The 23,631-nt window shown below is 43.2% G+C and overlaps 1 protein-coding gene across 2 annotated transcripts in view; it reads right to left on the bottom strand.

Annotated features, from left to right (window-relative positions):
• The window catches only part of smarca1 (SNF2 related chromatin remodeling ATPase 1), a 110,763-nt gene that overhangs the window by 63,688 nt on the left and 23,444 nt on the right, over positions 1 to 23,631 (bottom strand). For both annotated transcript variants that reach the window (XM_043704859.2, XM_043704860.2), the window contains exons 5-6: positions 6,696 to 6,796; positions 5,676 to 5,776 (exon numbers count right to left, since the gene is read on the bottom strand). In XM_043704859.2, coding sequence (XP_043560794.1) covers positions 5,676 to 5,776; positions 6,696 to 6,796 — 202 coding nt within the window. The remainder of the gene's footprint in view (positions 1 to 5,675; positions 5,777 to 6,695; positions 6,797 to 23,631) is intronic.

The raw sequence follows: 23,631 nt of genomic DNA on the forward strand, positions 1-23,631 counted from the left end.
GGGCTCTGAAACTCAATTCCCCTATGAATAAATGCAAACACGCCATATGCCTTCTTAACAACCCTATCAATCTATGTGGCAACTTTCAGGGATTTATACACTTGGGCACAGATCTTTCTGTTCATCTACATTGCCAAGAATTTTACCATTAGTCCAGTACTCTGTACCCTGCATTCTTCCGAAGTGAACTACCTCACATTTTCCACATTAAACTCCATTTGCCATTTCTCAGACCAGTTCTGCATCTTATCTATGTTCCTCTATAACCCACAACATCCTTCGGCAGTATCCAGAATTCTGCCTACCTTAGTGTCATCTGCAAACTTACTAACCCATCCTTCTACGTCCACCTCCAGATCATTTATAAAAACGGTCAACAGCAGTGGCCCCAAATCAGATCCTTGTGGCACACCACTGGAAACTGAGCTCTAGGATGAATATTTCCCATCAACCACCACCCTCTGTCTTCTTTCAGCTTGCCAATTTCTGATCCAAACTGCTAAATCACCATCAATCCCGAAACTCTGTATTTTGTGCAATAACCTATTGTGTGGCACCTTATCAAACACCTTGCTGAAGTCCAGATACACATTAACCACTCTACCTTCATCTACCTGTTTTGTCACCTTCTCGAGTAACTCAATAAGGTTAGTGAGGCACAACTTACCCTTCACAAAACCGTGTTGATCTAATCAAATTATTCCTTTCCAGATGATTATAAATCCTATCTCTTATAACCTTTTCTAACACCTTACCCACAACCGAAGTAAGGCTCATTGGCCTATAATTACCACGGCTGTCCCGACTCCCGTTCTTGATCAAGGGAAGAACATTTGCTATCCTCCAGTCTTCTGGCAACTACTCCTGTTGACAATGATGACATAAAGACAAAGCCAAAGTCTCTGTAATCTCCTCCCTGGCTTCCCAGAGAACCCTAGGATAAATCCCATCCAATAGACAATAGGTGCAGGAGTAGGCCATTCTGCCCTTCGAGCCTGCACCACCATGCAATATGATCATGGCTGATCATCCTTAATCAGTATCCTGTTCCTGCCTTATCTCCATAACCCTTGATTCCACTATGCTTGAGAGCTCTATCCAACTCTTTCTTAAATGAATCCAGAGACGGGGCCTCCACTGCCCTCTGGGTGAAGAAGTTTCTCCTCAGCTCTGTCCTAAATGGTCTACCCCATATTTTTAAGCTGTGTCCTCTGGTTCAGCACTCACCCATCAGCGGAAACATGTTTCCTGCCTCCAGAGTGTCCAATCCTTTAATAATCTTATATGTCTCAATCAGATCCCCTCTCAGTCTTCTAAACTCAAGGGTATACAAGCCCAGTCGCTCCAGTCTTTCAGTGTAAGGTAATCCCGCCATTCCAGGAATTGACCTCGTGAACTTATGCTGCACTCCGTCAATAGTCAGAATGTCTTTCCTCAAATTTGGAGACCAGAACTGCACACAGTACTCCAGATATGGTCTCACCAGGGCCCTGTACAGCTGCAGAAGAACCTCTTTGCTTTTATACTCAATCTCTCGTTATGAAGGCCAGCATGCTATTAGCCTTCTTCACTACCTGCTGTACCTGCATGCTTACATTCATTGACTGGTGTATAAGAATACCCAGCTCTCTTTACCTAAATTGATTCCATTTAGGTAGTAATCTGCCTTCCTGTTCTTGCCATCAAAGTGGATAACCATACATTTATCCACATTAAACTGCATCTGCCATGCATCTGACCACTCACCTAACTTGTTCAGGTCACCCTGTAATCTCCTAACATCCTCATCACATTTCACCCTGCCACCCAGCTTTGTATCATCAGCAAATTTGCTAATGTTATTACTAATACCATCTTCTATATCATTAACATATATTGTAAAAAGCTGCAGTCCCAGTACTGATTGCTGCGGTACCCCACTGGTCACTGCCTGCCATTCCGAAATGGAGCCGTTTATCACTACTCTTTGTTTCCTATCAGCCAACCAACTTTCAATCCAAGTTAGTACTTTGCCCCCAATACCATGCACCCTAATTTTGCTCATTAACCTCCTATGTGGGACTTTATCAAAAGCTTTCTGAAAGTCTAGGTACACTACATCTACTGGATCTCCCTCGTCCATCTTCAGAGTTACATCCTCAAAAAATTCCAGAAGATTAGTCAAGCATGATTTCCCCTTCATAAATCCATGCTGACTCTGACCTATCCTGTTACTGCTATCCAGATGTGTCATAATTTCATCCTTTATAATAGACTCCAGCATCTTTCCCACCACTGAGGTCAGACTAACTGGTCTATAATTTCCTGCTTCTCTCTCCCACCTTTCTTAAAACGTGGTACAACATTAGCCACCCTCCAATCCGCAAAGAATTGATCCCGAATCTATCAAACTCTGGAAAATAATCACCAACGCATCCACGATTTCTCGAGCCACCTCCTTCAGTACCTGGGTTGTAGACCATCAGGCCCCGGGGACTTATCAACCTTCAGACCTAACAGTCTCTCTAACACCAATTCCTGGCAAATATAAATTCCCTTCAGTTCAGGTCCTTCAGCCACTGTTACCTCAGGGAGATTGCTTGTGTCTTCCCCAGTGAACACAGATCTGAAGTACCAATTCAATTCTTCTGCCATTTCTTTGTTCCCCGTAATATATTCCCCTGTTTCTGTCTTCAAGGGCCCAATTTTAGTCTTAACCTTTTTTTGCCTTTCACATACCTAAACAGGTTTTTACTATCCTCCTTTATATTATTGGCCAGTTTACCTTCGTACCTCATTTTTTCTCTGCGTATTTCCTTCTTAGGAATCCTCTGTTGTTCTTTAAAAGCTTCCCAGTCCTCCGTTTTCCCACTTATCTTTGCTATGTTATACTTTTCCTCTTTTAACTTTATATGTTTCTTAACTTCCCTCGTCAGCCACGGCCACCCATGCCTCCTCCTAGGATCTTTCTTCCTTTTTAGAATGAACTGATCCTGCATCTTCTGCATTATGCACAGAAACATCCGCCATTGTTCCTCCACAGTCATTCCTGCTAAGGTATTGTACCAGTGAACTTTGGCCTGCTCCTCCCTCATAGCTCCATAGTTCCCTTTATTCAACTGAAATATTGTCACTTCCGATTGTACCCTCTCCCTCTCAAATTCCAGATTGAAGCCTATTGTATTATGGTCACTACTTCCCAATGGCTCCTTTACTTCGAGGTCCCTGACCAATTCTGGTTCATTGCACAATACCAGATCCAGAATTGCCTTCTCCCTGGTCGGCTCCAGCACCAGCTGTTCTAAGAATCCATCTCTGAGGCACTCCACAAAGTCTCTTTCTTGAGGTTCAATACCATCCTGATTCTCCCAGTCTACCTGCATGTTGAAATCCCCCATAACAACTGTAGTAACATCTTTGCGACAGGCCAATTTCAGCTCCTGATTTAACTTACGTCCGACACCCAGACTACTGTTTGGGGGCCTGTAGATAACTCCCAAGAGGGTCTTTTTACCCTTAGTATTTCTCAGCTCTATCCACACTGACTCTACATCCCCTGATTCTAGGTCCCCCCGCACAAGGGACTGAATATCATCCCTTACCAACATGGCCACCCCACCCCCTCTGCCCGTCAGTCAGTCCTTACGATAGCCCTGTCCACTTGAAGCCACGTCTCAGTTATCCCCACAATATTGTATCTGCCAATTTCCAAAAGAGCCTCAAGCTCATCCATCTTTTTTCTAATGCTTCATGCATTCATGTATAGTATTTTTAATTTGTTACTGCCCTCACCCTTCCCATCAACTCCTATTTCACTCAACCTTACGGCATGATCCCTTTCTGAGTTTTCTGCCTCATTGATACAGTTGTCTTTCTTGACTTCCCTTGTTCTAACTTTCCCTCCAATTTCCTTCTTAAACTTCCAGTTTGTCCCCTACCCCCCGCTACTTAGTTTAAACATAGCTGTGTTGCAATAGCAAACCTGCCTGCCAGAATGCTGGTCCCCAACCTATTAAGGTGCAAACCGTCTCTCTTGTATAATTTATGCTTACCCCAAAACATACCCCAGTGATCCAAGAATTTAAATCCTTGCTTCCTGCACCAGTTCCCCAGCCACACATTCAAGTCCATTATCTCCCTGTTTCTGGCCTCACCAGCCCGAGGAACTGGAAGCAAACCGGAGATAACCACCTTGGACGTCCTGCTTTTCAGCCTTCTTCCTAGTTCTCTGAAGTCCCGCTGTAGTATGTTCCTCCTCTTCTTCCCGACATCATTTGTGCCGACATGTACCAACACCTCTGGCTCTTCACCTTCGTCCTTGAGGATTTCCTGCACTCTGTCTGTGATGTCTTTAACCCTGGCACCAGGAAGGCAACACACCATCCTTAAGTCCCGCCTGCTGCCAAAAAAACCCCGGTCAGTTCCTCTCACTATGGAGTCCCTTATTACCACGGCTCTGTGCGATGTCCGACTCTTCCGCTCTGCCTCTGCGCCAACTTTTGATTGATAGACCTGGCCGCCTCACGGACTGGCAGTGTCATCTGTCTCTACTGTTTCCAAAAGATTCAACTTGTTCCTGACAGGTACTTCCCCTGGGGTCTCTTGCACCTGTCTCCTTCTGCCTTCCTCATCGTCTGTTCTCTTCTGGTACGATTGGTGTAATAACCTCGCTGAAGGTCTTGTCCAGAAAGATCTCGTTCTCTCTGATGAGCCTAAGGTCCTCGATCCAGCCCAAGGTCTTACCTATTTTCAGATCTTCCAAAATTGCTAAAACCTCCTCTTTGTCAACCGCAATCCCACCTAATCTAGTAGCCTGCATCTCCATGTTCTGACCAACATTGGAAAAGGGCAATGTGAATACTGACGAAAATACTCTCGCAAACAAGTCATTATATCCTTTCTCAAGATGACATCAACAATAAGCAATGTTAAAATTACAAAGAAAATAAGCAAATCATGCATGCTTGCGACTTCTTCATATCAACAAATGATAGTCATGGCTACAATTCTGGCACCTCATGCCCCCATGAAAATTTTTAGTCGCCTGTATATAATAAGAAAGACTGAAGCTGCGTCAGTACATCTTCTTGGTGCTGACTGATATTGAAAGCAAGTCTGAAGTAAAAGATGCACCTCTTTGTGTTACTCTGGAACTACTGTAGGTAGACAATGATGTCTCTCACTCTCTGTCTAGCACCATGTCTTAGGAGGACACTGTCATCCATGGACTTCCAATAATTTGCTGCAGGATTATGCATGGCAAAGAGATATACTGTTGCTTTTTATGAAAGAGTTAACCACCGCATTTTCCCTCTCTTATCACCAACCATCAGGCACCCTGGAAGGACTTACGGACTGATAATCAACTTGTTTGATAATTTTACAAACACACCAATGGCCATCAAGTCCTAACTTGAATTCAGCTTCTAGCGCAAAAGTAGGGATGTCACTGCTGTACCAAAAGACCTCCCTCCCGTTTTCAATTACTTAGATTGAATTTTAATTGTATTTTGTACAATTTTTAACTTTAATTGTACTTTGTACCCGATGAATTGCATTCCATCAGGTTTAACATCACAATCAGAAAGCTTATGTTCAACATCGGTTACCTATGGTCCTAAGACTGTAGGTAACTTCACGACTTAAAAGCAGACAAATTCATGAGCAATTCTGATCTGCAAAAGTTTGAATCATACCATTTCATCAGCAAGGATACCATTAATACCATTTTCATAGAGGGAGATCAGCCAGTTCAACCCACGTATCTGATAATCTCGAAGTGTTCCCGATTTCACATCTGGAGTACAAAAAAATTTGAAAAAAATATTTATTTTAATCCCATATTTACAAACTTGCAAAATTAATCTAGAATTTAATCTAGAAGTTACTTAAAACCCCTCTCAAAGTATATAAAATTGTAAGTGAATTCAGTTTATATAATAGTGCTATCCTCAAAAGATTGCAATAGCACATCATTTGGACCATAAAGCTTAGAATTCCATTATTTTCACTTGTTACAGAAGAATTGCTGGAAAATTAAGTCCCTTCTGGCAATAAGTTGCAAAAAAGAGCTACTGCAAATACAGAATAGAATTTCAAACAAAATATCAGCATGATGAATCTCTCTCACTCCCTGTGCACAGATCTCAAGGCAGTTAATCATAGAATGGCATGAATAATAACGGCCTTATGAAATTTAACATCATTACACCAGATAATACAGTCAACTGAAATTCTGAATATCTATATTTTAGTATGTTTACTTTTTCCTAAACTAGTAAGAAAAATGTGCACATTAAAAATTAATCACTGCTCAACGAAGTCCCTCTTACACAAGGTCAGGCTATTGTTCTTCATTCAACACTCAAATCGTTTGCAGGTTTCAGCCCTTGAGTAAATGTGATTAGTCAATAGTAAAATGAGAACAGAAAAATGTGATTTAAATCCTGTTGGCAATGTGGATTCATTACAGTACTGTTGAATAACTTCAACTACTGTAAGTGCAGCAGCACCACTCACTGGCACTGAAAGGCTTTGCAACGGTTGAGACAAGGATGGATGGGATACAACTCAGGTCATAGACATATTTGGTAGATGTTTAAAAAAAAGATTCAGTTTATACTAAGAAAAGAACCCAGAAGCCTGATAGATTGCTGTTTATGAAACTGGCCCTTACCAACCAATACGAATCCCAAAAATGAAATGGTCATACTTACAGGATGGTGACTCTTCAAATCGAACGCAAACATTTGATGTCTTTTTGCTTTCAGAAAGTAGTTCCTCATCCTCCTCCTGTTCAGTACGCCGATGACGGTTGCTTAACATCAATAAAATAAGGATCAGTAAACCAATAGGGAAAATCAGAACTTTCCAAAAATATAATAGGATTTTATTTTACAGCAGTATTTTTAATAAGACAATAATGGTAAGTTGATAATCTGACAAATCTTATTAGAGTCATTATAGTCATACAGCACAGAAACAGACTGTTCAGTCCCAGCAGGCGAAACTGAAGACTGCAGATGCTGGAAATTAGTCGAGTGTGTGGTGCTGGAAAAGCACAGCAGGTCAGGCAGCATCCCAGGTGCAGGAAAATCGACATTTTGGGCAAAAGCCCTTTATCAGGACACGTCGATTTCCCTTCAGTCTAAGCAGTCCATGCCGAACATACAGGCAGTTCTTCTATAACGTGATGGCTGCATTCTTGTGAAACCCCGCATTATAGAAAAATTGCCCTTTCGTGAGAGCACTTAAAATGTTGGCAATGAAACTGCGTTATAGAAACACGTTTTAAAAGATTGCACTTTAGAAACTTATCCTCAATTCGTCAATCGCATTACAACAAACTTGTGTTACCGAAATGTGTGTTATAGCATAACTACCTATAATCCCAAACTAATGTACTCCCACCTACCTGCTGCAAGCACATATTCCTCCAAATCTTTCCTATTCATGTATATGTCTATGTGTCTTTTAAACATTGTTAAGTGTGCCCGCATCTATCACTTCCTTGGGGGGGGAATGAATGCGTTTGAGATGAACTATATGCCTAAGACACACTAAACTCCATTAACACACTTTCAAACTAAACTATGGAAAGGCCTACATAAGCAGAGTTGCATTGTAATAATTGCAGAAATCAAATTTGATTTCTAAACTGAAATCCTTTATTGAAGAATCATATCTGTAGTTGTGACTTGGTTAAGTTCAAATTCCAATGTGCCAATTGCAGCAATTAAATGATGAAGACTCTCTCATTCATTACTCCTAACACCTCGTCCATTAGATTTTGTATTCTTCACATAGTTAATAGTTCTTTGGGATGCGGTAACTGTTTTTATGCACCTTACATTGTAGCAATTCCGCGTAAATGTGCCAGGTACATCCAGAAAAAATAACTTAAGAGAGGGCATCTGCAATTCAGGCTTAGATTTGGTTTGAAAATCCCATAACACTATTCAAAGTAAACATTTTCTTCCAGAATCCTCACCAACATTCCCGAAATCAATACCATTGACTCATTCATCTAGTTAGTTCTGGGATCATGTGTGAAAACAGAATTATTGCATTTACCTCCAAAACATCCATCACTCTTTATGCAATTAATTGTATGTAAAAGAAATGTTCGAGAGATGTGATGTGGCAAGTCTTTTTCTTCTTTTGGAAATTTTGTTTCAAAATAAGTGCTGAAAGATGTTGTAGTATTGTGGAGCTGCATGGAACACAACCTTTTTTTCAGTGCTTAAAAATGATAAGATATGGCAATTACGTTTTTCATCTACATTGCCAATAATCCAATTTTAGAAATCCTCAAGTTTGGCCATTCAAATTCCTCCACGCTTTTCTTGTTGTGGCTTAGACTTGGGAGTCTATTTCAAGACAGTTGAAACAGCAGGTTGAGCAAAGAACAAACGAAGAAGTTTAATAAAAGGCAGAGCTATTTTGTAAATCTACCAGCAGCTACCAAGAATGTTCTAAATGAGATTGTGATGGCTCGCAAACTTCCACCATACCTGACCCCAGCGCACCTTCAAAGTCACATTCTCATGTCATGATGGAATGTATAGTACATTCCAGCTTGTCTTGTAGGAGGCTGACAAAATACCGAAAGCCTTAGTGGAGTTAGTCTAATAAAAGAAAAGTAGCAGTCTCATATTCGAAAGAGTGATATGAGCAAGGGAGGCCATTTAGGAGGAGATGCTGGTGTAGTGAATGAAACAATCATCCTGACGTCCAAGTTAATGCTCGATTCCAATCCAATCCATTTTTTTAAAATGTTCCTTCAGAGGACGTGAGCATAGCTGGTTAGACTAGCATTTATTCCCATCACTAAATGCCAAGTGGCAAATTATAAATCAACCACAATCCCGTAGGCCTGGATTCACATGTCGGTGAGGTCAGGCAGATTTCCTCTCCTAAAGAATATTAGTGAACCAAATGGGCTTTTACAACAGCTGGAAATGGTTACATGGTCACCACTGGGCTAGCTTTTCATTACAGATTTTTGTTGAATTCAAATTTCACCATCTGCCATAGTAGGATTTTGAAATTAAAAACTATCCCAGTAATTGTGAGTGTGAAGTCATCACTGATTGTCGTAAAGATTCATTTGGCCCTTTAGGGGATGAAATCTTCCATCCTTATACAATAACATGGTCGATTGCTTTTTGAAACAGCCCGGGGAAATCACTCACTTCAAAAGGAAGTTAGAGAAAGGCAACAATTGCCAGTGATGTCCACATTCCATGAAGGAGTAAAAGGCCTCAAACCTATCTGAGCTCAACCATCCAGAACAATATCTCTTCTCAGATAATGTTTTCATCCCCAGAGATTTGTTCATAATTACTGCCTGATTACTTCAGAATTTTAATAATCAGGTATTTAAATTTCCAATTCCTACTTTCAGAGGTTCACCTATTACAAAAAGAGCAAAGCAGGGAGTTGTTTCAGTGCCCAAGACCACATATGTAGTTTGCATTTCTATCATAAATTTAGATTAATATATAATGCTTTGAACTATTATTCCCATTCTTGAAAAGATTCATCTTTATATTCCTTACTCATTATCATTTCAGTTATATATGTACGACTTAAATCACATCTAACTATTGGTTTGTATAAATGGTAATCTTATATTCTTAGCTCCCTGATTAGCCTTTACCAGTTTCTCTTCCGTTTTGTTTTTCTCATTTCTTTTCTCCCATGCCATAATCTTTAAAACATAAAGCAGGCAAAAACATTATTAATCATCCAGGAATATTTGGCAGGTGAAAGGTCATTCACTTGGGCAAGCTATTACTCAACAGATATTGATATTTGTGTCACTGAGAATTTCAAATGAAAGAATTGTTGACTTTTGTGACTCCAAAAAATCATTAAACTCCCAAACTTCTATTGTATTGTGGCAATTCAACTCTCCTTCCAAGCTTTCCTTGACTGCATAGCTTCCTGGTTTACAGAATCCTTCCTTTATTATCACTTCTTCTCCTCTACACCCTGAAAGTATTGACCATTTGTCGGCATGCAATACCATGAGAACCACTGTTTTCTAGTAGCATGCACAGGAGTTACCATCTGCAAGAAGAGAATGATGACAGGCTATTCATCTGAAGGGAAGTTGATCTCATAGTCAACTTGTGCACAATCTAGCCGGGCTCACTGGACAGTAATAAGGAAAGGAAAACGTTGGCCATTTTTATGCTGACTCACCTGGATGCCTTATGTTAACTTTTCTCTCTCTAACTTACAATATTCCTACAAGTACCTGACACCCATGATGAGGTCAACCAGTCAACATAAGCTAGACATTAACTCATTCTGCATAAAGATAACTTTTTGTGTATTTCAGCATATATGCAACTTGAACATCTCTTCTAATACAAAATTTGTTGCATTTGGCAATGCAGACTAGTACTTGTCCAACCAACTTGAACAGGTATCCCCTATACTAGGATAAATATATTGCATCTTCTCTTGAGGATGTTACTGTAATGGGGAAGTTGAGCACATGGGTGAGTCATGGAATGACACTACACAAACCTGGACATTCATAATCGAGCTCTGATAACGAATAACAATCACTGAGAAATATAAAAACCCTGAAATCAATATCTTGTACTTACACAGCATCACTTATAATTCATTTTAGAAATTATGGAATCTTATAACATTGTCTAATATCTTCTGTGATCACAGTTTCCATTCACACATAATAGTTTGTGAAAAATGATGAGCAGAATTTAATGCCCTCCGACTTGGCAGGGTGGAGCATTCAATCAAAATGATGTAAATGTCGATCCCGTTATCTTCCTGCCTCTGCTCCAGTTGAGTTTATTGCTGAAAGGGCCATGGATGTCCTTCCAACCCCAGTGCCATAGGACTCCCTTAAATAGTCAATTAATATTCCCTTTAGTGCATTATCTTGCCTCTACTGGTATTTACCTAGTGATTAGTGGGTGACTCACCATGTGGGAATCCAAGAAATTAAACTCAGTCTGTGTTACTTGTGGGCATGCCCTACCTCATTCAAAGACACTGACGGCCAAATCAAGGGACAGGTCATACCCACCACCTGTATTCATCTAAGACTACTTCACCATTCTAACCCTCTCCCCAACCAAAACCTTCCCCCCCCACCCTTTATCCGCAGCTCCCCCTACCCCCACCTCTATTTCTGAAGAAGGGTTATACCCGAAACGTCGACCTCCACCTCTTGATGCTGCCTGGCTTGCTGTGTTCCTCCAGCCTCCTGCCTGTCTACTTTGGATTCCAGCATCTGCAGTATCTTCTTGTGTCAGATCAAGGAACCTCGCAGTGGAGAGGGGTGTCTTGCTGAATGTCACTCCTTTGTCCGTACATTTAAACCAGTACCTTGAGCCACTTTGTGCCATTACTAACCGGTCCAATCTTGATTTGGGCGAAGAGTACCTCCACTTCCATCAGTATCACCATCGCCACACAGCATTGCTGCTCAGTGAAGAGCCACCTACTTCTGACTGTGCAGCAGCTGTCAGCATGTCCTCACCCAGAGTTCCCAATCCTGGGAAAGTCCTGCGCTGATTGGCACTTAACGTATTGAGGCTTCGCTAAAGGTGGTAATGCAGGGCTCTCCAGGTGGCAGGCATGCCCCATGTATTGACAATATATAAAAACGTCACCAAGACAATGCCGATGCTGCAAATGGTCTCTTAACTGCATGGCCTAAGAATACTAGAATCAGGCGTCATTGTTTGAAAGTATCTAACCAATTATCCTGCCAAATTTCTTTTCAAAGTTTAATTTTGCATTACCTGTGAATATATATATGCACAACTCTGCAATACATATATGTGCACTGTACAGCATACAATAAAGTTGAAGAATGCAAGTCCCACAAGAATAGATAGCATGCTATCAGTCTTTATCTTTCACACACATATTGAATTAACACAAATCTAATAATAAGAAGAGCTCTCTATACGGAAACAATACTAGCTATAAAATCAATCCCAGTACTGTCTTTCAATTTACTCCAGGTAACAACATTTAGTTCATGCAAAAACTGCTACGATTGGCAGTTAGGAATATAACATGAGATGGAACCTAATGGAGATTAGCAGCATATGTTGTTTGGTCAACAGTTTGATATAGTTATGTCTCCATTTAAGACCATAAGACATAGGAGCGGAAATAAGGCCATTCAGCCCATTGAGTCCACTCCGCCATTCAATCATGGCTGATGGGCATTTCAACGCCACTTACCCGCACTCTCCCCATAGCCCTTAATACGTACAACACAGATGGCCTCCTTCTTCAAATACGTACAACACAGATGGCCTCCTTCTTCAAGGATACGTACAACACAGATGGCCTCCTTCTTCAAGGACCGCAATTTCCCCCCCGACGTGGTCGACGGTGCCCTCCACCGCATCTCCTCCACTTCCCGCTCCTCTGCCCTTGAGCCCCGCCCCTCCAACCGCCACCAGGACAGAACCCCACTGGTCCTCACCTACCACCCCACCAATCTCCATGTACAGCGCATCATCCGCCGTCACTTCCGCCACCTCCAAACAGACCCCAGCACCAAGGATATATTTCCCTCCCCTCCCCTATCAGCTTTCCGTAGAGACCACTCCCTCCGCGACTCCCTTGTCAGATCCACACCCCCCACCGACCCAACCTCCACTCCCGGCACCTTCCCTTCCAACCGCAGGAGGTGCAACACTTGCGCCCACACCTCCCCCCTCACTTCTCTCCAAGGCCCCAAAGGAAACTTCCATATCCGCCACAGATTCACCTGCACCTCCACCCACATCATCTACTGCATCCACTGCAGCCGGTGTGGCCTCCTCTATACTGGGGAGACAGGCCGCCTACTTGCGGAGCGATTCAGAGAGCACCTCTGGGCCACCCGGACGAACCAACCCAACCAACCTGTAGCACAGCATTTCAACTCCCCCTCCCATTCCACCGAGGATATGCAGGTCATTGGACTCATCCACCGCCAAACCACAACAACCCGACGGTCGGAGGAGGAGCGTCTTATCTTCCGACTGGGAACCCTCCAACCGCAGGGGATGAACTTGGACTTCACCAGTTTCTTCATCCCCCCTCCCCCCACCTTGTCTCAGCCGGATCCCTCCAGCCCGGCACCGCCTTCCTGACCTGCAGTCTTCTTCTTGACCTCTCCGCCTCCATCCTACTCCGACCTATCACCCTCACCTTGACCTCTTTCCACCTATCACATTTCCAACGCCCCTCCTCCAAGTCCCTCCTCCCTACCTTTTATCTTCTCCTGCTGAACACTCTGCTCATTCCTGAAGAAGGGCCTGTGCCCGAAACGTCGAATCTCCTGTTCCCTGGATGCTGCCTGACCTGCTGTGCTGTTCCAGCAATAAAGTTTCAACTTTGATCTCCAGCATCTGCAGACCTCACTTTCTCCCCATAGCCCTTAATCCCTTGCAAGATAAAGAATTTATCAATCTCTGCCTTGAAGACATTTAATTGGCTCCGTGGCAATTATGGATGAGTAATTGCTAAACTTTAACTAAACAACAAAGTTGTCAGTAATTACATAATGTGAATGCTATCTCGTTCTGACTACATGTTAGTATCTAGAGCATTAGGACAATAATTTGTTGCCTGAAGTGAAATTGAGAAGTGAGTTTGTGGAGACATCAGACGAGTTATAGATGCTGTTCTGTAAGAATGTGGCGTCAAATGATCATTTAAGTGGGCAATTAATTAATGAACCTTAATTAAGACATATTTTGACCTAATGCTGAAACCATTCTGGAGAGGGTTCAGAACATAGTAATTATAAAAAGGTAGGAATAATTCACTTAGAAAAGACCATTACTATTTTCCTTTGTTGTAAGCACTATTAACAAATATCCTACAAGAGCCATTCAAATAATTATTCGTCAGGGACACGACAGTGACTCTCAACATAATTGTGTTTCAAAGCAAGACCACTGTTAGCCAGAATGTAACCGGGTTCAAAATAAATATTTTACCCAAAAACACATTTACAAGATAGGTAATTGCATAGAAAGCCATGGGATCCTTGATGCCCAGAGGCACAAAGTACTTCTATCTTGACTTGGCTTAGGCCACAAAGCCTCTCATGGTTGTCAGCAATCAGTCAAAGGGCTGGACACGTTATATGGCACCATGTTATGTCAATTTCATAATGGCACCACATGCCAGCAGCTTATGCACTAAAGACACTGCGTGTACTTTAATCAAATGGCCATGTCTCCATCCATTGGGGTTCCCAGCATAGTAAGTCTATTATCAGTCCAGACACTTGGGCTCAGTTATTTGGTCACTCAGGCAGTCACGGTCAGAATCCTCTCCTCATAGGAAGTGAGCTGCATAATGCCAAGCATTCCATTGTCTATCTTGACTCTTTCTGCCCGACTGTGGGCTTTTCCCACCTGGCATGAGACAAAGGGAAAGGTTGAGTGAGATGAAAGTGAAAGGCATAGCTTAGCAGGTGAAACAAAGGTGGTGAGATTTCCCAAATGAACGAGTAGGCAGCCCAGAGTTAGTCACTGGGAGGTTAGAGTGTGGGAACGGTCAAATAATAAAAGAAAATGTTGTATGTGTTAGTGAGAGTGGTAAAGCATGAGCCTTGGTGGGATGTGTGTATCATTGGCAGAGATAGTGAGTGTGAAGTTAGAGAGAGAAAATGGTGGCACTTAAGCAGGCAGGAGCAGCGAAGATCTTTGTCTTTCTTCCTATTCATCTAGACAGCTGAGACCACACTGACCAGGATGCCAATCTTGGACCAGCAGGCAGGGTCGAATGTCGTGGCCTCCTCTGCCAGTTCAGGGGAAGAAGATAGCCTTCCTCATGAACCCCATCCTCCAGATCCCTGGCCACCCAGCATGAACGTCACAATCCATGCTGGGCAGCCCCAAACTGACAGTGCTTGACATGGTGCACAGCAGCCTTTCAAAGATGGTAAGAGCACAAAGAATCTAAGGATATTGCAGCAGTTAAGAATGTCTGGCTACTGTGAATGAATCGGGATAACATCAGCTGAGAGGAGTGTAATAGGGAGCATTAGAACATAGAACATAGAAAAATACAGCGCAGTACAGGCCCTTTGGCCCTCGATGTTGCGCCGATCCAAGCCCACCTAACCTACACTAGCCCACTATCCTCCATATGCCTATCCAATGCCCGTTTAAATGCCCATAAAGAGGGAAAGTCCACCACTGCTACTGGCAGGGCATTCCATGAACTCACGACTCGCTGAGTAAAGAATCTACCCCTAACATCTGTCCTATACCTACCACCCCTTAATTTAAAGCTATGCCCCCTCGTAATAGCTGACTCCATACGTGGAAAAAGGTTCTCATGGTCAACCCTATCTAAACTCCTAATCATCTTGTACACCTCTATCAAGTCACCCCTAAACCTTCTTTTCTCCAATGAAAACAGCCCCAAGTGCCTCAGCCTTTCCTCATACGATCTTCCTACCATACCAGGCAACATCCTGGTAAACCTCCACCCGTTCCAGTGCCTCCACATCCTTCCTATAGTATGGCGACCAAAACTGCACACAATACTCCAGCTATGGCCGCACCAGAGTCTTATACAACTGCAACATGACCTCAGGGCTCCGGAACTCAATTCCTTTACCAACAAAAGCCAGTACGCCATATGCCTTCTTCACCGCACTATTTACTTGAGTGGCAACTTTCAGAGATCTGTGTACATGGACACCAAGATCCCTCTGCTCATCCACACTACCAAGTATCCGACCATTAGCCCAGTACCCCATCTTTTTGTTACTCTTACCAAAGTGAATCATCTCACACTTAGCTACATTGAACTCCATTTGCCACCTTTCTGCCCAGCTCTGCAACTTATCTTGGTGGGCGGCACGGTGGCACAGTGGTTAGCACTGCTGCCTCACATCGCCAGAGACCCGGGTTCAATTCCCGCCTCAGGCGACTGACTGTGTGGAGTTTGCACATTCTCCCCGTGTCTGCGTGGGTTTCCTCCGGGTGCTCCGGTTTCCTCCCACAGTCCAAAGATGTGCAGGTCAGGTGAATTGGCCATGCTAAATTGCCCGTAGTGTTAGGTAAGGGGTAAATGTAGAGGTATGGGTGGGTTGCGCTTCGGCGGGTCGGTGTGGACTTGTTGGGCCGAAGGGCCTGTTTCCACACTGTAATCTAATCTAATCTAATCTTATCTATATCCCGCTGTAACCCGACACATCCTTCCTCACTGTCAACAACTCCACCGACTTTCGTATCATCTGCAAACTTGCTCACCCAACCTTCTAGCCCCTCCTCCAGGTCATTTATAAAAATGACAAACAGCAATGGTCCCAAAACAGATCCTTGCGGAATACCACTAGTAACTGCACTCCAAGATGAACCTTTACCATCAACTACTATCCTCTGTCTTCTTCCAGCCAGCCAATTCCTAATCCAAACCTCCAACTCACCCTCAATGCCATACCTCCGTATTATTTGCAGTAGCCTACCATGGGAAACCTTATCAAACGCCTTACTAAAATCCATATACACCACATCTACCGCTTTACCCTCGTCTACCTCCTTAGTCACCTTCTCAAAGAATTCAATAAGGTTTGTGAGGCACGACCTGCCCTTCACAAAACCATGCTGACTATCCTTGAGCACATTATTCCTATCCAGATGTTCATAAATCCTATCCCTTACAATTCTCTCTAACTTTGCCCACAACAGAAGTGAGACTCACCGGCCTATAGTTACTAGGGTTATCCCTACTCCCCTTCTTGAACAAGGGAATCACATTTGCTATCCTCCAGTCTTCTGGCACTATTCCTGTAGACAACGAGGACATAAAAATCAAGGCCAATGGCTCTGCAATCTCCTCCCTTGCTTCCCAGAGAATCCTAGGATAAATGTCATCAGGCCCAGGGGACTTATCTATTTTCACCCTTTCCAGAATTTCCAACACCTCTTTCCTACATACCTCAAAGCCGTCCATTCTAATTAATTGTGACTCAATATTCACATCGGCAACAATGTCCTGTTCCTGAGTGAATACTGACGAAAAGTATTCATTCAGTGTCTCTCCAATCTCTTCAGCCTCCACACGCAACTTCCCACTACTATCCTTGACTGGACCTATTCCTACCCTAGTCATTCTTTTATTCCTGACATACCTATAGAAAGCCTTAGGGTTTTCCCTAATCCTACCAACTAAGGACTTTTCATGTCCCCTCCTTGCTGCTCTTAGCTCTCTCTTCAGATATTTCCTGGCTACTTTATAACTCTCAATCGCCCCAATTGAACCTTCATGCCTCATCTTTACATCGGCTGCCCTCTTCCATTTAACAAGGGATTCCAATTCCTTATTAAACCACGGCTCCCTCACACGACCCTTTCCTCCCTGCCTGACAGGTACATACTTATCAAGGACACTCAATAGTTGCTCCTTGAACAAGTTCCACATATCAATTGTGCCCATACCTTGAAGCCTACTTTTCCAAGCCACGCATCCTAGGTCGTGCCTCACCGCATCATAATTTCCCTGCCCCCAGCTATAACTCTTGCCCTGCAGTGCACACTTATCCCTCTCCATCACTAGAGTAAAGGTCATCGAATTGTGGTCACTGTCCCCAAACTGCTTACCTTCCTCCAATTCTAACACTTGGCCTGGTTCGTTACCCAGAACCAAATCCAGTATGACCTCACCTCTTGTTGGCCTGTCTACATATTGTGTCAGGTAACCCTCCTGCACACATTGGACAAACACCGACCCATCTAACGAACTCGAGCTATAACTTTCCCGGTCAATATCTGGAAAGTTAAAAGTCCCCCATAACAACCACCCTATTACTTTCACTCTTCTCCTGAATCATCCTCGCAATCCTTTCTTCTACTTCTTTAGGACTATTCCTAACCTTTCCTATTCCTAACCTCAGCCCAAACTACCTCAGATGGCGAGTCTTCATCCATCGTCCTTTCCACCACTGTAATACTATCTTTGACAAGCAATGCCACACCTCCCCCTCTTTTACCCCCACCTCTGACCCTACTAAAACATTTAAACTCTGGAACCTGCAACAGCCAATCCTGTCCCTGTTCTACCCATGTCTCCGTAATAGCCACAACATCGAAATCCCAGGTACCAACCCACGCTTCAAGTTCACCTAACTTATTTCGTATACTTCTTGCATTGAAGTATACACACTTCAAGCCACTTTCCTGTTTACAGGCACCCTCCTTTGAGATTGATGCCATGTTCCTAACCTCCCTACACTCCAGGTTCTGCACCCTAAAGCTACAGTCTAGGTTCCCATGCCCCTGCAGAGTTAGTTTAAACCCCCCCAATTAGGTAGCTAATGAGATGAGTTTAGGATGATGGGATGGTGAGGCTTTTCATGCTTCGCTGAGAGAAAGCCTTCTTGAAAACTAATGAAAATTACATTCTATCAGAATATGGTAAGTTTTGGCCAATTATCTTTAACTCTTCACTCATACCTTTCCAGATGATGCAAGGGAAAGGGTTTAAAGTGATTTTCGCGTAACCTTTATTTAGAGCAAGCAAGGAATGTCCCAAACTTGTGCAAAGAGAGGGTCTCATACAAGGAACAAAACTTTTAACCAGTAAAAACAGGGCTGCAATAGTGCAGATGTTGAGACTGCAAAGCTCTAGCTAGGGCCATGTGTGTAGCATGAACAATATCCTATATTTTTTGATTTAATTTTCATTTGATTTACTACTGGCATGCGTACCATGCTACGGTGAAAATTGTTGTCTTATATGCTTTACAGGCAGATCGTACCATACAAGTGCATCAGAGTAACAGAACAGAGTGCAGGATACAGTGTTACAGCTGCTGAGAAGGTACAGAGTGTGATCAACATTAACATTAAAAAGTTCCGTTCAAAATTCTGGTAACAGCAGGGAAGAATCGTGAACAGCTTCTGTTTGTATGTGTATAGAAACATTTATCTTCTGCCCTATGGAAGAGGCTGGAGAGAGTTTAACCGGCGTGGGAGGGGTCTTTGATTATGTTGATTGGACAGAAGGCTGGTCTGCATGATGGGCTGAACTGTGTTCACAACTCTCCATGGTTTCTTTCAGTCTTGGGAAGAGCAGCTGCCATGCCATACAATGATGCATCCAGGTACAATGCTTTGAATGGTGCATCTTTAAAAATTTGTAAGTGTCTTTATGGACATGCTGAATTTTCTTGGCCTTCCCAGGAAGTAAAGGTATTTCTGTGCTTTCATGACTGCAGTGTCAACATGGGTGAACCAGGACATATTGCTGGTGATCATCACTCCGAGGAACTTGATGCTGTCCACCATCTCCACCTCAGTACCGTTGATGCAGACAGAGGCATGCCCTCCATTACACTACCTGAATTCAATGACCAGCTCCTTTGTTTTACTGACATCGATGAAGAGATTGTTCTCTTCAAACCATTAAGCACTCAACGTTTTTCCTGAGCTCCATCTTGTCAATGTTTCAGATCCGATCTACAATGGTGGTGCTGTCAGCAAATTTGAAAATGGAGTTGGTGCAGAAGTTGACCACACAGTCACGTGTGTATAAGGAACAGGGGGCTGAGTATGCAGTCTCGCGGGGATATTGAGAATTATCATGAAGGAGGTGTAGTCACCTACTCTTACTGAATGCAGTCTGTTGGTCAGGAAGTCAAGAATCCACTTATAGAGAGAGAAGCACAGACATTGGTCTGTGAGTTTGGAGATGAGTTTGTTTCAAATTATGGTGTTGAAGCAAAGCTGTAGTCAATAAGCAGGAGCCCGACGTAAATATCCTCATTGTTCACATGATCCAGGACCATAGGCTAATTGCAAATGATCAAGGCAATCTGGGAGGCTGCAGCTGAAGTAAGCTATGACCAACCTCTCAAAGTACTTCATAATTTTTAGATTAGATTCTGCAGTATGGAAACAGGCCCTGCGGCTCAACAAGTCCACACCGACCCTCCGAAGAATAACCTACCCAGACCCATTCCCCTACCCGATATTTACCCTTGACTAAAGCACCTAACACTATGTGCAATTTAACATGGCCAATTCACCTGACTTGCACATCTTTGGATTGTGGGAGGAAACCGGAGGAAACATACGCAGACACGGAGAAATCGTGCAAACTCCATTCAGACAGTCGCCCGAGGCGGGAATCGAACCCAGGTCCCTGGCGCTGTCAGGTAGCAGTGCTAACCACTGAGCCACCACGTACAGTCAGTTCTGCTATAAATGCGGTAGTTCCATTCTCATGCAATCCCATGTTATAAGAAAATCGTGTAATAGTAGCACCATTTAAACTAAAGGGGCTGAAATAGGTTACAATCAATACACACTTTAAAACTTGGCGCTTTCGGAACAGTGTCCCTAATTTGTCTATTGTATTATAGCAAATTTGTGTTAACGAAACATGTGTTACAGCAGAATGGCCTGTGCAGATGTTAAAGTCACTGGGCAGTGGCCATTGAGGCATGCTACATGATTTATCTTTGGTACTGGGATGATGGTGGTCTTCTTGAAACAGGTGGGGACTTCAGATAAGGAGAGGCTGAAGATGGCTGTGAATACTCCTGCCATCTGATCCACACAGGAACTCCATCCTGGTTGGTCACTTTCCGTGGGTTTACTCTTGAAAAGTTCGCTCTAACGCATGAGGCAGTGACCAAGGATACACATGCACTTAAGGCTGAGAGGACAAATATTGTTTCGTTGCCCTTCTGTTCAAAGCATGCATAGAATGCATTGAGCTCACCTGATGTACAACTTTACAATATAAAGGTAATTATGGTATCCCAAGTAGAGCCCATGTGGCAAACTGCTCAAGGACTTTCGGATATGTATGTACACCTGGTGATGCATTCATTCATTCATCCACAGACGGCCTCAATTTTAATGCATAGTTTCTACATTTTGAATATAATTCAGAATATAATTCAAAATGTCAAACAAATTTCTACGGCAACTGTTCAGTTAAACTTTGTTAACTTAGCAGAGCTGACTTGTTTAATCTCAATTAAACCTCTAATACATAGACAACGTAAGAGAAAATGATAATTACACCCTACAGGATACCTCATAGTTGGCACTCTTTCCAAAAGGTTATCCTCCTCCCTGTCATGTAGGTTGGTGTCTCTGCCTGTGATAATTCATGCCTGTATGGATTGTTTAATCTATGCCAGCTTTAATCAAGCTGCTCTCTCATTATAGGCATTACCAGTAAGTGATTTTTCAGCAGTGAATGGTTAAAATGGGCTGAATTTCACTGAAAAATGGCCAAGTGGGAAATAGAAAAACATTTGGCCGATTGAGTCTACTTTGCCATTCACCTTGACACTTTTAGTCTCTTGAAATCTACCTGCTTCTGACTCATATTCAGTGATTTGGCCTCCAATGCCTTGTGTAGTAGAGAAGTCTACAGGTTCACCATCCCGCGTGAAGAAATGTCTGTCCAAAATCGCCTACTACATACCCTGCCACTGCGACTCCTTGCTTCAAAGCCCCTGCACAGGGGATGCATCATTCCTGCATCCGGTCTATCCAGCCCTGTCAGAATTTTTATGTTCCTTAGAGAGTTTCTTGCTGTGAGCTCTATGACTTATCTCACACAATTCTCCAGTGCTCACCTTATTAAATATGTACCACATATATAAGGGCAAGCATGGCGCTAACTGCATGCTCATTAATGGTGGAAGTAGTCACTATTGTTAGGACCTCTCAGAATCGATTTTCCCACTAGTTTCCAAGGTTCTGCGCATGGCGATTGCATTGGCGCACCAAATACAGTATTGACTTCTGGTTCCAGACATCTTGGCTATGCAGGGACCCCAGAGGCCTGCAAGCAAATTAGAGGGAACGCTGCTGAAAGGTTCCCCGTGCTGGTGCCGTATCTAAAGCTCAGCCGGGTACCAGACTGAGCACTGCCAGTGCATGAAGTGGGAACTGAAAAAGATAAGTTTCCGAGGGCACGTAAGTAGCACAGGTAACATTTCATTGCAAAGACCGCTCACCTTCATATTGTCACCTGTTTGATCAACAGTTATTGTAGATGCATCTACAAGGATCAACTTACACCAGCTGCCCTACCCTTAGCACCATGTCACAACCCTATCGAAGGCAGTGGTCCTCTTTCCCAAATGCACAGAGTGGCATAACATCTTCTCGTTGTCCAATGTGTAACTATTACAAGTTGGATAAGCTCCAAACAATTGAAAGCATTCACTTTTATTCAAAAGCAGCAAAAGCAAAGGGAAATAATGAAAAAAAAGCTATGTTAGCTAATGGAAACAGACAGGGACTGCTTCCTTTTCAGATAGCAGCAGACTTATGGCCAATGAATAATTCCTTGCACCGAGCTCACATGTATTGGAACCGGGTATTAATTAAATCCTGTTGGCTTGTGATATCATGGTGAAGATAATGTTCCTCCTGGTCAACATCCTCCATCTTTCTTCTTTTTGCCTGTTCCATGTCTGCAGAACACAGCGTGCTAGAATTAAGCAGCACACTCTGTCTGGATGTAGCAGCAAAGAGCCCCACCATGGCCCAAGACAAACTGAAAGATCTTCCACTGGCCCATCATCTACTCCACAATTTTATTTATGCTGCTGTAGTTACAGAGGGCAGGTCTTATAGCCCGTGAACCATCCTTATAAGGCATCAGCTCTTGAATGAAGCAGAAACATGGAAGGTCTGAAAGAAAAAGACACCATGGTACCTTCCAGGGTACCTGGCACAGACTCCTAAGAACATTTCTACAATGAACAGAACAGTTTTCTACTGAAAAAGTCGACTGCATTGATGTGATGCTCTCAACGCAATCTGTTACAGTCTATAGTGCCCCCCCTCCTGAGGGAAACAATTTGAAGATGTGTGATCTGTCATAGATTGCATTGGTAAAAGCCTTAATATATCCGTGGATTGAGGAAAGAGATATCCCACACAGGTCCTCAGTTGATCCATGGAAGCAGCCAACTGCATGAAACCTTAACGCAGCTGTCATCTTGATGACAGCCAACATCAAATGGTCACCCACTCCTTCAGGTCACAAGTTCCACTACAGCTGCTGGTGAACTTCTGTAACTTAAACATCTTCAGTTTACAGCTGAAATGCACTTCACGCATTTTGGAGGAAATGGAATCGAGAATGATATGCTCTGGGCCTCCTGTACGTACTCTGCATCCCAAGGAGACCTCCAGCTATAACCTCTTCGTGCGGAGGCTGTTGGGAAACTGTGTAAGATTGCTGCTGATCCTGGGCTTGCTAACAGATAGATTGATAAATTCTTGATGTCACAAGGAATTAAGGGCTACGGGGAGAATGTGGGTAAGTGGAGTTGAAATGCCCATCAGCCATGATTGAATGGTGGAGTGGACTCGATGGGCCGAATGGCCTTACTTCCACTCCTATGTCTTATGGTCTTATCTGTTCCTCTTCTATTTCTCGGTTTTCTTCACACCACGGCCACAGCAACAAAACCCCCTGCTGTAGCTGGATCCACTGCTAATGGTTCTGATGAACCTGTGTGAGGAATCTGTTCGCCGAGCTGGGAATTTGTGTTGCAGGCGCTTCACAGGAGGCTCCCAAGCACTGAGGATGTCACCTAGACAGGGGATGAAACGTCTGCATCACAAATTCCCAGCTCGGCGAACAGAACCACAACAA

The sequence above is a fragment of the Chiloscyllium plagiosum genome, unplaced genomic scaffold, assembly GCF_037043375.1.
Source record: "Chiloscyllium plagiosum isolate Xiang-an unplaced genomic scaffold, Cpla_swu_hap1 HiC_scaffold_11, whole genome shotgun sequence".
Taxonomy (NCBI): Eukaryota; Metazoa; Chordata; class Chondrichthyes; order Orectolobiformes; family Hemiscylliidae; genus Chiloscyllium; species Chiloscyllium plagiosum.